The sequence below is a fragment of the Emydura macquarii genome, unplaced genomic scaffold (genome assembly GCF_026122565.2).
Source record: "Emydura macquarii macquarii isolate MOO-44397 ecotype Brisbane River unplaced genomic scaffold, CSIRO-AGI_Emac_v2 contig_450, whole genome shotgun sequence".
NCBI classification, from domain to species: domain Eukaryota; kingdom Metazoa; phylum Chordata; order Testudines; family Chelidae; genus Emydura; species Emydura macquarii.
Genome location: NW_027130587.1, coordinates 750,674 through 763,661, shown reverse-complemented (window position 1 = coordinate 763,661; position 12,988 = coordinate 750,674). Strand labels below are relative to the sequence as shown.

Below are 12,988 nucleotides of genomic sequence, written 5' to 3'. Positions count from 1 at the left end.
ACCAAAGCTGCTTGATTCTCCTGCTGCCTTCAGCACAGTCCACTCCCTTCTGGGCCCTGTCTGCTATCCTCTTCCTGTACCTGGAGCCAGGCTCTGGCCATACACTCGCACTCACAGCTCTAGGGTTCAAAGGCCACTGGTATGGATGGTAGTGCCTTGCTGAATGACACTGATAGGCCCTGATCTGAGGAATGAATAAGGGGTGGAAAATTGGGAGTCATGGGAAACGGAAGAGCTTGGGGTGTGAGAGGGACGGCATGGAGTCAGATCAGTAGGAAGTTCACAGAAGAACAGTGGTTGAGACAACTGGTTCTGAGAGAGGCGTGTCCTCCAGAACAAACCCTGAACAGCACTGTGTCGAGCCAGGCACAGCGCCGTGTTAGCTTTCCGCTGACAGGCCTCACAGTTCAGCATCAAAGGAGTAATTCACAGCCACGCATTCTTATTCACTTACGTTAAATTAGGGCTTAAAGGGCCTCCATCAACTTGAGTTCAAGTTGGCTTCAAACAACGACAATGAGTTAGAAGTTGCGTCAGTTCCTGCACCTGTCAGCTTGTTCCACGATTGCCCCCTTCCAGTTGGTATTACTTTACAAACTTGTTTTTAAAAAGTTTCTCTCTGCTCATTTGCTGTGTGAAAGAGCCACATGAACACGGGAAGCCACAACTCTGACTGGACACAAAGTGCTGTCAAATGCAGAAAGTAAACTGCACAGATAAAGAGAATTATTTTCCACCAATCTGTCAGGGAAAATCTTTGGCATTGCATAAAACTTTAAGCACAGATTTCAGGCAGAAGTGATTTTTAAGTTGACGGTGATCCTTTAAGGTTAACATTTATAAATAATTTAAGAGGGGAGAAATCCTTAATAACTTTAAAAAAAAAATTTGGAGAGCCAGGAAATTCCATGTTTAGGCAGCACTCGTGTGGCCATGAAAGTATCCAAAATAAAACAATACAGAATATCTATTTTAAAACGCAGGAATTGGAGCAGGTTAAAGTACTTGCAAGGAATCATTTAATCAAATCCCTGTGTGGACAAGTTACAGCCTGTGTTTTGAATGCTGTGGCTATGATATTTCTGTGCGATTTGCTCACCCTAATCACATGTGGTGGTGTCTGTTCCATGATTGGATGTCATAGCAATATAAAGAGAGAGCCTGCCGTAACAAGCCTTTGGGCTTGGGCTTTGAATCTCAGAGGAGGAGGGAGAAGAGAGGGAGGACAGTAAGAGAACCCAGCTTTGGCCAATTTTAGGTTATTCTGGATCTTTGCCTCCCCTCTTTTGAACCAGATGAACATTATACCTGGCTATGTATGTGGCCTCCAGGTTTTAAAAGAGCTGTGTCACTGCCTGACTGATGAGGAGAGAGAAAGAGAAGCCTGGTTTATAGCCTGTCCACCAGTCTCTGCACTTTCATTTCTGTTCCCATCACAGAAGGGATGGTGTGGCTCATGCACAGTCCTGGCTGCAGAGATTGCGGCCAGATTCCTTGTCTGGCTCCTTTAGTTGCCTGAACTGTGGTCAGTCTCCTGCTGCAGCTCCCTGTTTCAGACACGTACACGTGACACTGCAGGACTGTGTATATGGCTCTCTGCTGTCTGCAGAGGTGGTTCAGCTAAGGCTCTGCAGACACCTTGCTCGCTGTTCTGGGACACACGCACAGTGCCTCCAAACACATGATCTTTCTGTGCTGGAGCTGCATTTTGAGGTCCCTCCCCGTCCACCTGCTGCTTCCGCTAATGGTGTGTTTACTCTGCCTGGGAAAGCCAGTGACTTTCAGACCCTCTCCTTGCCACCCACCCACTTCGCTGCCAGACACCCAGCCAGAGTGCACAAGGCACCTGCACCCCCACCTGCATGAACTCACATCAGATGTTCCTGGAAAGGTGAAATCTGAGGCCCCAAGTGTGGCTGAGTCACAATGCAGGCAGTGGCGTACTGATGGGGGCAGGGAATGGCCCCTGGGTGCTGACCTGTTGGGGGTGCCTGCCGCACTCTCCTCGAAGGAGCCACCCCCCCACTGTCACCAGTGGCCAGGGGCCGCCAGTCTTTGACAGCCCCAGCAACCACGCCAGCCCCATCTCAGGTGTCCTGGCGGCCGAGGGCTCCCACTGCAGGGAAGCGAGCGTCCTAACCCCTCAGCCCCCGTGCTGGGCGCAACAACACCAGGGAGCTGCGGGACCCCAGCCGTGCAGGAGCCAGGCAGCTAACCTAACGGTGGAGCTCCTGGGCAGAGCCTGTCACAGCTGTCCCCCCTACCCTGCTGCCGGGCGGCCTGGGGGCATCTGCCCCTGTCACTCCTGCTCCCAGCCCGCACCTGCCGCCCCCCAGCGGGGGAGAGTGGGAGGTGGGCACGCAGACCCCACCCTTCCCCCCGCGGGGCACTTTTACTTTACCTGCCATTGCCACCGACGGGGGGGATATGCAAACATTGGCCCCCGGGCGCTGGAGACCCCCGGTACGCCACTGAAGGCAGACCAGTCTAGCAAACTTGCCTGGGAACAAGCATCCAGTCCTCTCCCCGTTCTGTAATGATGCTGTTCAGTGGCATGTCCCACTGTGGGCCCCACGTTTCACACTGAAGAGCTTTCGGCGGTGAATTGAATGGGCCGAGGCGCACTGTGGTTTGGTGCCTGCACTCAGGCCCCTGGGATGCTCTGTCCTACTGCGTTCATCTTGAAATCGCATTGAGACGGCACCGGCAGAGCCAGCTCTTCACTCCCTGTTACGCACGGTGCTTTGCGCCGTTTGTCTGACGGTCTCTCTCCCCCTGCAGGTCCCATTCCCTGTGCTGCAGGGTGAGGGTGTGGAGTATTTGGGCCATGCCAATGATGCTGTGATCGCCATCTCCAACTACCGGCTTCATATCAAGTTTAAAGATTCCGTGATCAATGTAAGTGTGGCTCTGACGGTTCCTCGGTGGTTACTAGCAACCGAGCCCTCCGCAGTATTCTGCAGCTGCAGAATCCACTTCTGTGGGCTGTCGTCCTCCTCCATGAAATTAGGTCTTGGAGTCGTTACCATAGGTGGTCATGTGCCCTGTGACCCAGAAGCTGCATCTCTCAGGAGGCCTGAAGGCTGACATGCTCCAGTGCCGTTATAAGTCACAGAGATGCCGTCCGTCCCCTTGGTGGGGTGAAGACACCTCTGCTGGCTTGTGGGCGGGGCTGGTTTTGGGTGATGGTCAGATTTCTCCCTTGCCATTCGCCTTTTGTGCAGGCGCTAACCCTCTCGCCCTGGGTTTAAGACAGGTGAGAATTGTTCTTGCTGACCAGGCGAGACGTGACTCTTCTTATGTTGAGGCTGGGGGTGTGGTGCCAGGACCCATGGCCCAGCTGCTGCGGTGTGAGGCTTCCTCCCCCGATGTCTTGTTGTCAGGGTTTCTTCATCGCCCCGTTTTCCTGCTGCCCTGATCCCCTGTTGCTAGCTAGGCTGAACAGTGAACGTCTGGTCCCAGGCACCCCCGTTGTTGTGCCCTCCCTCCTCAGTGCCTCCCTGACAATGTGATGCAGAGAAGGACAGGGTGGGGCAGAGGAGAAGACTCCAAATTGTGGCTCATGGAGCTATGTAAACTCTCTGCTGCTCAGACCAGAGCCTCAGAGAGGCTTGGCTGGGATGCAGGATGTGTGTGTGTGTCAGGCTGGGCTGCCTACTGGTGTGGAACACCCCGTGCTGCCAAGTGATGCCCTGCATCTCCTCTTTCCAGGTGCCTTTGAGAATGATGGAAAGTGTGGAGAGTCGGGACATGTTCCAGCTTCACATCGTCTGCAAGGACTCCAAAGTGGTCAGGTAGCTGCATATTTCCCTCCTATTGCCACAGCATAAGGCTTCTTCAGCCAGGGACATGGCCATCAGCCTGGGGGTACCCTTGCTGAGTCCAGCCCTGCTGCCCTGGAGTGTGCTGTCAGGTGTGTGTGTGGCCCAGCTTTTCCCTGGGAAGCTCAGAGCCCTTTGATCCTCCCAGGGGAGGTTGGATCTTCCTCTCCTCCCCTGGTGGAACTACAAGGCTGTGGAGTTCCCTGTCAGTGCATCCTGACTGGGCCCTAGTGAGTCTGTGTGTCCTGCAGGTGCCATTTCTCCACCTTTAAGCAGTGCCAGGAGTGGCTGAAGAGGCTGAATCGAGCCATTGCCCGCCCTGCAAAGCCTGAAGACCTGTTTGCATTCGCCTACCATGCGTGGTGCTTGGGGGTCTGCGCTGATGAGGAGGATCAGCACGCGCATCTCTGCCACCCAGGTGAGCTCCCAACTAAACCCTTTCTCAGTGCAGCCCTCAGAGTGCGTCCAGGAGGAGGGAAACCACACGCCCTCGTCATGCTGTTTGGTGCTGTGCTGCAGCCGTCTCCCAAATCCCTCTGGACGGTCCCGTTAGATCCTTTACTACACAGAGTAGCAGTAGCCAGGTGTGCTTTCCCCATCTTCCCCTGGCTGGGAGGTGGCATTGTCTCCTGTGGATTGCTGTGCCCAGGGCCACATCCAGATGCTGCACCTGGAAATCCCTTGGGAGCTTTAGCTGGTGCAGAGTGGACTTGCCAATGGCCTAGCAGCGTGTCACTTGGGAAACATCTTCTACCTGGCGTCAGTTTCAGGGCAGCTGCACTGGTATTCCCCCTTCATGGCCCAACAAGGGTACACACTTTGGGCTCCTGGCTCCAGCCATTACCTCTCTTGTGCTGAGACCCTTCCTTGCTGACCAGGGGATTTGTACGGCTCCACAGTTCCCTCCCCCCCCAGAGAACCAGACTGCGTAACGGGCCAGCGTCTGTGCTTTGCTTTCTCTCCTACGTGTGTATTGCCTGCAGTTCTAAGTTACCACATGGCTCCATCTAAGCAAGCACTTATTCTTAAGGTAAAAGCACCTACACATGCTAAAAAGCTTAGCAGAGGTCACCCCAACTCCAACCTTGGGCTCTGGTAGGTGTCAGTCCTTCAAAACCCACAACTGGTTACAAGTTCATAACTGTCTTATATTCAGAACCAGACCCCTGGCTAGACAGGTCAGCCATCTCTTTATACTCCGAGCTGGCCTTTGATCGCCAGCCTCGGGATCAGACGGTGCAGGGTATAGCTCTCCTTAAGGCATAGCTTCAAAAAGCTGGAGTGGCGGGAAATTTGTATTAACCTCTCCCTGGGGATTCCCCAAGAAACCCACTTCACGCTGATTGTCCCAAACGTCTATTCTTGTCTGGCACATTTTCAATACAGTCCTTTGAACCCTCAACCTCACATCACTTATCTGCCCTCTCCCCTCCACCCCCCAAGAGGTCATAGCCCACGGTAATACTTATATGTAATACAATAAGGTTTTGAAGGATATTGCAGGAAATTGCTGTTTGTCACGTGGGCTCCAGAGACTGCTCAGGTGTCCAGTCCATGTCTGTGCAGAGCTACGCTTGGTATTGATATGTTCAGCCAGTCAGGCAGAAGCCCTCTCCTGGGACAGATAGCGTTCTTTAGTGTATGAGGAACGTAACCCTGCGTATCTTGCTTCTCCTCCTCGTGATGCTGACTGAGGATGAGTTGATCTTGTCTCTGGGCTGGTAAATGTTTGGGACTTTCTTGAAAGGTTGTATGGAATTAATAATTCTGTTGCTTCTCCTCTCCCAAAAGTGCTCTGGCCACTGAGCAACAAATGCAGCAGGATGACTATAACTAAACTCCTACCGTGTAACAGTATAGACACGTGCAGCATCCAGCAGCGGGGTGATAACATCCTGTTTCTGGCTTGTGCCTCCTTCTGTTCCAGGAGTTTAGGTTATTGGAGGCATTTGAGCTGACAGTCGCAGATCTAGGCTGACATTAGGATGTTCCCAGTGGCAGGCCCTGGAATCTAGTACCAGGCTCTCCGATTGGTCCAGCCTGAGGGGGCTGAAGGAATTGTTGTATTAATTTAGATGGAATAAATGGCCCCGAATAGTTAAAGGTGTTACCATGACCCTGTCCAACATTAAACAGTTTTAAATAAGATTTGGGATTTGCTATACAGAGACTTCAGCCTGCTTAGCACCATGGCAAACACGCTAAGAAATTCATGCTAAAGCTTAGAGACGTATTAGAATGCACAAGAGAAAAGGATGTCAAACCGTTTGTATAGCACTTTAAAACTGAAATTGAAAGGATTTGGTTAAGTTTTTAATCATAAAATTCAAAGTCCCTTTAAAATTGTCTCAGGTGGTCTCTTATTTTGGGAGATGACTTTTCTTGGTGGCCAGGAAAGTTTTGTTGCTCAGCTCTGAGATATAAACGGTGGTCACTTCTCCTGCTTTTAACAGACACAAGAGGGAGAAGAGAGAGCACAGTAAAGGTTTGGGAAATACGGGTTTTGTTAATGTTCGGGTGGCAGGTCAGTCTCAGACAGATGCTGTGGGTTGGCAGATCAGCCACTACAGCAATTGCACTGAGCTCTGGCTTATCTTCCCATCTGTGGTCTGATATATCATCTGACTGGTCCTGCTCCTTTACCAGTCTCTCGCAGGCTGAGCAGAGCTGGATGGGCTGTCTCGTCTCATTCTGCTGATGCTGTGTGGTACAGTTGACCTCAGGATCAGGTGAGAAGCCAAGATAGACAGGGAGACAGGACAGGAATTAAAACACAGGGCAAAAAGGAACACACAAGGGAAGTGAAGATAGCAGGATTTCTCGTCTCTGGCTGGAGTCTTCGCTGGTGTGGCACTGTTGGCTGGGTGTCCCTGCTGATGTTCTGAGGCCTGAGATTCACGATGATTTGATGACTTTTGAGGTCCCTGGGCGAAGGACAGAGTCCCAGGAGTGCAGTGGAGATCTAATGGCCTTCCTCCACTCCAGAAATCCTTCCATTGGACCGCATGTCCTAGCCTACAAAGAGTGGTATTGGGCGAATAGTCCATCCTCTCATCATTGTGTTCACCATTTAGGTCTAACTTCCGATATGCCAGGTTTGGTTCATCAACATCCAATCCCTCACTTTTTTGTTTACCAGGTATTCATAGATTCCAAAGCCAGACGGGACCAATGCGATCATCTAGTCTTACTAATTCTTTGAGCACATATTTTAGAAAAATGTCCAATCTTGATTGAAAAATGGTCAGTGATGGAGAATCCACCACAACCCTTGGTAAATTGTTCCAGTGGTTAGTTCCTATCTCATCATTAAAAATGTATGCCTCATTTCAGGTCTGAATTTGTCTACTTTCAGTTTCGAGCCATTGGATCATGTTAGACCTTTTTCTGCTAGATTGAAGAGCCCATTATCAAATAATTGTTCCCTTTGTAGGTACTTATAAACTGTGATCAAGTCACCCCTTAACCTTTTCTCCGTTAAGCTAAATAGATCGACTCAAGGAGCTCAGTCACTAGAAGGCAGGTTTGCCAATTCTTGAATCAATCTCGAGGCTCTTCTCTGAACCCTCTCCAATGTATCAACATCCTTCTTGAGTTGTGGACACCAGCACTGGACACAGAATTCCAGCAGTGTTTGCACCAGTGCCAGATAGAGAGATAAAATGACCCCCTACTCCTACTTGAGAGTCCCGTGTATGCATCCCAGGATGGCATTAGCTCTTTTGGCCCCAGTGTCATGCTGGGAGCTCATGTTCAGCTGATTATCCACCACGACCCCCAGATCTTTTTCAGAGTCCCTGCTTCCCAGGATAGAGTCCCCCCATCCTGTAAGTAGGGCTGACATTCCTTATTCCTCACTGTGTAAATTTACATTTAGCGGTATTAAAACGTGCATTGCTGTTTGTGTCCAGTTCCAGATCGCTCTCCTGATTTTTGTGTCCTCTGCAAACTTTATTAGTGATGATTTTATGTTTTCTTCCAGATCATTGATAAAAATATTAACTAGTGGAAGGCCAAGAACCAATCCTTGCAAGGCCCCACCGGAAATACACCTGCTTGATGAACTGTTCCCTATTTACAATTATAGTTTGAGATCTATCTGTTAGTCAGTTTTGAATCCATTTAATGCGTGCTGTGTTAATTTTACATTGTTCTAGTTTTTAATCAAAATGTTGTGCAGTACTAAGTCTTACAGAAGAGGTCTCAACCCAGTCCTTGAATTATATCAATAGGCTTTTTTTCCTAAATTAGACTCACTCACTCTTTCTGTCTCCCTTTTGCACCTTTTCCCATCAACATTTGTTGTTGTAGGTTATTGAAACTTTTTATAAACTGTCCCTCACTCTTTATGGTTGAGCTCACAAATAGGGTGCATTTGCAGGCCCAACTATCACAGCAGATTGTTCGGCTGACACTGTTCAGGCTGCCAGCAGAGAAGGCTGAGAAACCCTGCAGGGACCACAGCAAGTTAGGTGAATAGGCAGCAGGATGATGGATTAAACTCCATGTCAATAGACAAAGGAGAAAGACCTACATACAGTTGTGACCGACTTGGTGCAACTCTACTCGCCATTTAGTGGCAGTCAGGCAAAATGTTTGTATGTAAAAGCAATAGGCTGAGGAATAATATGGAAGTTATTTGAGTGTCTTTATATGGATGAATGGTTTTCCCTCAGCTGGAATAGCAAGTTCACAGCCAGTCATGCCATCTCCAAACAGACGTAACAGAAATAGTGAAGGAGTCAGAAATAGGTACTGAATGTGCCTAGAGGCCTGGAGAGATGACCATGCCAAGGGGGAAGAGCCATAGTATAAATATGACTTCCACAGGAAGGGAGAAGAGATGCAATTGAGAGAAAAGATGAATAAAAGGTGTACAAAATAATGAATGGTAAAGAGAAGGGAACTGTATGCTCTTACCCTGGCTCACAGCACAACTGAAAAGCAATAAATGTAAAACTAATAAGGTGAAATGCTCATTACCATGACATGCATATAATCTGCGGAACTCATTGCCACAAAATGTAAATAAGGCTAAGAGCTTAGTAATGTGCATAACAGGATATAACACTTACACAGATAATGGGTTACATTAGCTCAGACTAAAGCAAAAGGGATAGAAACCCATGTTTCCAGCCATGAGCCAGCTTCTAACTGAGGGGTCAAGAAGAAACTTCCCTGGGACAGGTTATTCCATGATTGTCCACTAGGGGACTTCTCACACCTTCCTCTGAAGCACCTGGCACTGATGGCTGTCAGAGACAGGAGAGTGGATGATGGCCTGGGATGGCAATGCCCATGTATTTGTGTCTGTGCTTTGAGATAGAACAATAAATACCATGGAGCCAGTCGGAGCCCCATGGAGCTCTCAGAGTGTCCCTAAAGCACTGGGAGGGGTGAGCAAGTGAGTGTGGCATTTGGCAAAGCACCCATCCCACAGTGTTCAGATGCCATCTGGCCTCTTGCTCGTCCTGCTCTGGAATGCTGCAGCTGCCAGGTTTGGGTTTCCCTTGGCTGTGTCCAGTTGCCAGTAACTGCGCTGTGCCTGTGCCGTTCCAGGAGATCACGTGAGGTACCGGTTTGAGATGGAGGTTGTGAGGATGGACTTTGACTTGCAGAATGTCTGGAGAGTTTCTGACATCAACAGCAATTACAAGTGAGTACCGTAGCCGCCAGACCCCGCCCCTTACTCCGGGTAACCCCCAGGCAGGGCCATGTACTGGCCAGACCCCTCTCCACCTCTTTCCTCACCCCTGTTAATAACCCCAGAATGGGCAGCGTGCCAGCCATACCTCACTCCTCGCCCTGGGTTATGGAATTGGAGCAGCACTGCACTGTAGCTAAGAGCAGCAGTGCAAGTTGCAATAATTGCTGATGCGTCTAGTTTAAAATGTGGTGGGCCTGGTTCTTCCATTGAAATGTTTGGGAATTTTGCCAAGCTGTTTCTGTTTGAAAATTGCCCATCCACATTGCTCCTTTTCTGATCAGTCGTTGGCTGAGATGTTCACATCATTTGGTATAAAAAAAAAAAATCCCAGGTTCCCATAAAGGAATGCACAACTCTCCTGCATTCTCTAGTCTCATTTTCTATGTCTCATTATTTCCTTGTACTCCCATGTCTGTCAGTCTGTCTGTATTCTGTTGTCTCTTTGAGGCAAGGATTGTCTTTTCGTTCTGTATTTGTACTGTGCCTAGCAGAATAGGGTCCTGCTCCATGTCTAGGGCTCCAAAGTGCTACGGTAATACAAATAATAAATAACAATAGTCTTGGAGCTTTACAAAGAACGTCCGCATTCTTTGTCCCAGGCTTCATGCCACCTGCTGCAGCTAATAGCTGTATTTCATTAAGCCCCAAACAACATTTATTTCTACTGAGCCCAAGTTCCCCTTCTTGAAACCAAACACACACTTCCCTCCATCTTTCCCCCAGCTGTTTCTCATTGTCAGGAAAGATATCCTTATCTCCATGTACCAATCAGCTCCAGGTAAATGACACAGTACTGAATCCATGCCCTTTTGGTAAGCCCTGAGAAGTCCCAGAGGGACTTGACTGTATGTGTAACCGCCACAGTGCAAAATCAAGGTTGCCACTTTCTGAGTTCAGGAGATAATGCCAGAAGTCTTTGTTAGCACAAGTTTGGCAAAAACTTTTGCGAATATTAATCCACTGTAGGTACAGGTTGAGGCACGCTATTCATACCTTTTATTTACTTCTCTTAGCGCTACAAAAGGTCTGATCACTTAGCCTCCTTTCTTGGCACTGCTATTTTGATACCTGATCTGTCCTCTTGTGCACTTCCTCAGTAATTTTGTCATTCAGCATCTTGCGTATCCCTGGTTCACAGCTTGCATCCTAGTATATGGACCATGCCATAGTTTTTCGACTAACAGTGTGACTGTCATCTGTTGTCATCTTGTGACAATATCCATGACTTTGCCCAAGACCTTTTAATTAGATTAGTCCAGGAATTCACTGTTTGATTCACCCACTTCCACACTGGTGTATGTGTAAATCAGAACTGCTTTGCAGGGCTTTGATGCTCCCTTCTCTCACAATGACTGTTCTAAATTGCCCCTCTGTCCCCTCCTGGTCTTTGTGAGAGCACCCTTCAGGTCTGAGGCCATCATCTCTCTGGGGTGAAATCATGGGATTCCCCCACTGTCTCAGACCGGGCCCTGGGGCTGCAGTCCCCTGGTGCTAATCACGATCACCACAGCAGGCCTGACTCAGGTTCAGTACCTGCAGTCCTGTTCCCTCTGGGAGCTATGATGGTACCACTGACCTGTTGGCCTCCTTAAAGCACAGCATCATTTATTTAGAATCAAAGCATTTCAGAGAAAAGTCCTAAAACAATAAATAGACTGTGCATGTCTAGCTTATTAGGTATCTATCCATCTTCCACATATGATAAGAAGTCTAAAACTCTAAGCTTCTTATAGATACCCCAACACTAGACCTGGTTGGGAATTTTTCTACAAAACGTATTGTCATTTGCTTGGTCGGTCAGAAATAATCCTAATAAACAGAATTACAGTAGAAAACAAGGAACACAAATTAGCCTTGTATGCGGACAACATCATGGCAGTTGTTATAATTCCAGCTCTCACACCACTAGAATTGCAGGAAGAAATCTTAAAATTTGGTGAAGGGTCAGGATTTAAAATAAATTACCACAAGTCAGAACTCCTGGATGTAGGTGTGAGCTCTGATCTACAGAAAGAGATACATGATCAATATAAATGGGTAATTATGTCAATAAGATGCCTGGGAACATACATTCCTAAAAGATGGCAAGATTTATATAATATTAAGTATAGCCATTTGGTTAAGAAGATCAAAACAGATCTGGAAATTGGTCAAAATATGAAATTTCACAGTTAGTCAAAATTATAAATGAATATCTGACACTGAATTCACTTCCTTTTCCAAACATTTCCCATTTGAATTCCAGGAACCTTCTTAAGTCAATGGCAATTTATGATAAATTCATTTGGGAAAACAAGAAATCCAGATTAGGCAACCTACTTTACAAAGGCCAGGGCAAAACGGAGGCTTGACTTTACCAACATTAAGCACTATTACCAAGCTAGTCAGGTCAGAAACCTGATGCACCGGATAACACCAAACCCTAATAAGCACTGGGTAGAGCTTATTTTTGTTCAGTCCAACTCCTCATGAGCCTATGGATAGAGAAAACCTATAGGTAAAAATTGACACACAACCACTCTTTTATGACAGCAAAAAGAGAAACTTTGGGATAATTCATTTAGAAAGCAGAGCTCATACCAATCAGCTCCAATGCCCATAGTAGATAACAGAATTTAAACCCAGTAACAGCCTGGGAAGTTTTAACTTTTGGGAACTTACAGCTATATCAAAATTCAGCCAACTGTCCACAGACAATACATTCAGATCACTTGATGAAATAAAACAACTCGCAGAAGTATCAGTAACTACAACTGAGATTTTTCAGTGCACCCCCATACAAAAGCAAACCTATGCAGAAAATTGACAGAATTTGAAAAAATACTTACTACTTCCATGAAACATAAATACTTACTTACTTTCCACCATACAAAGCAATTTCTAACTTACTGATAGGAAATAACTACATTCATGAAAAGTTGGAAAGTTGAAATAGGCATAGACACAAAAGTTGAGGAATGGGGGAACATATGAAATGGGAGGATTTCTCCATATATGGTGGATGGGACCCAATATTAAGACATTTTGGGAAGCCATTGGAGACTCCATAAGAGAGATAACAGGGTGTTAGCAGCTATATAATCTCCTTGGTAAAAGCCATTAAGAACTGATAATTTATTTTGTAGTTGCTGCTAGAATTACCATAGCAAAGTGATAGGAGAGGAATGATTCTCTTAAAACTATTGGTTGGTATCAACGTGTGGGAAATTCTGGTACTAGAAAAGCTAACTCATTAAGTCAAAGTTCTGCAGAGGAGAAGACAAAAAAATAAGTATTTAGAAATATGGTGGAATATTTTGGAGTTTTGTTGGAAGAAGGTCATCATCAGCCACCAAACCTGAAGTTTGAGAACTTTTTTGAACACTGAGAAAGGGAAAAACCCCTTCAACAGTAAAAATTAAGCATAAAATTAATATAAGGAAAATAGATCAGAAGAAACAGAAACAAAGGTAAATATTGT

At 47.2% G+C, this 12,988-nt stretch overlaps 1 protein-coding gene across 1 annotated transcript in view; it reads left to right on the top strand.

Moving 5' to 3' along the window:
• The window catches only part of MTMR4 (myotubularin related protein 4), a 96,898-nt gene that overhangs the window by 60,732 nt on the left and 23,178 nt on the right, over positions 1-12,988 (top strand). The window contains exons 4-7 of the mRNA XM_067537723.1: positions 2,782-2,898; positions 3,712-3,794; positions 4,073-4,239; positions 9,381-9,477. Of these exons, the coding sequence (XP_067393824.1) occupies positions 2,782-2,898; positions 3,712-3,794; positions 4,073-4,239; positions 9,381-9,477 (464 nt within the window). The remainder of the gene's footprint in view (positions 1-2,781; positions 2,899-3,711; positions 3,795-4,072; positions 4,240-9,380; positions 9,478-12,988) is intronic.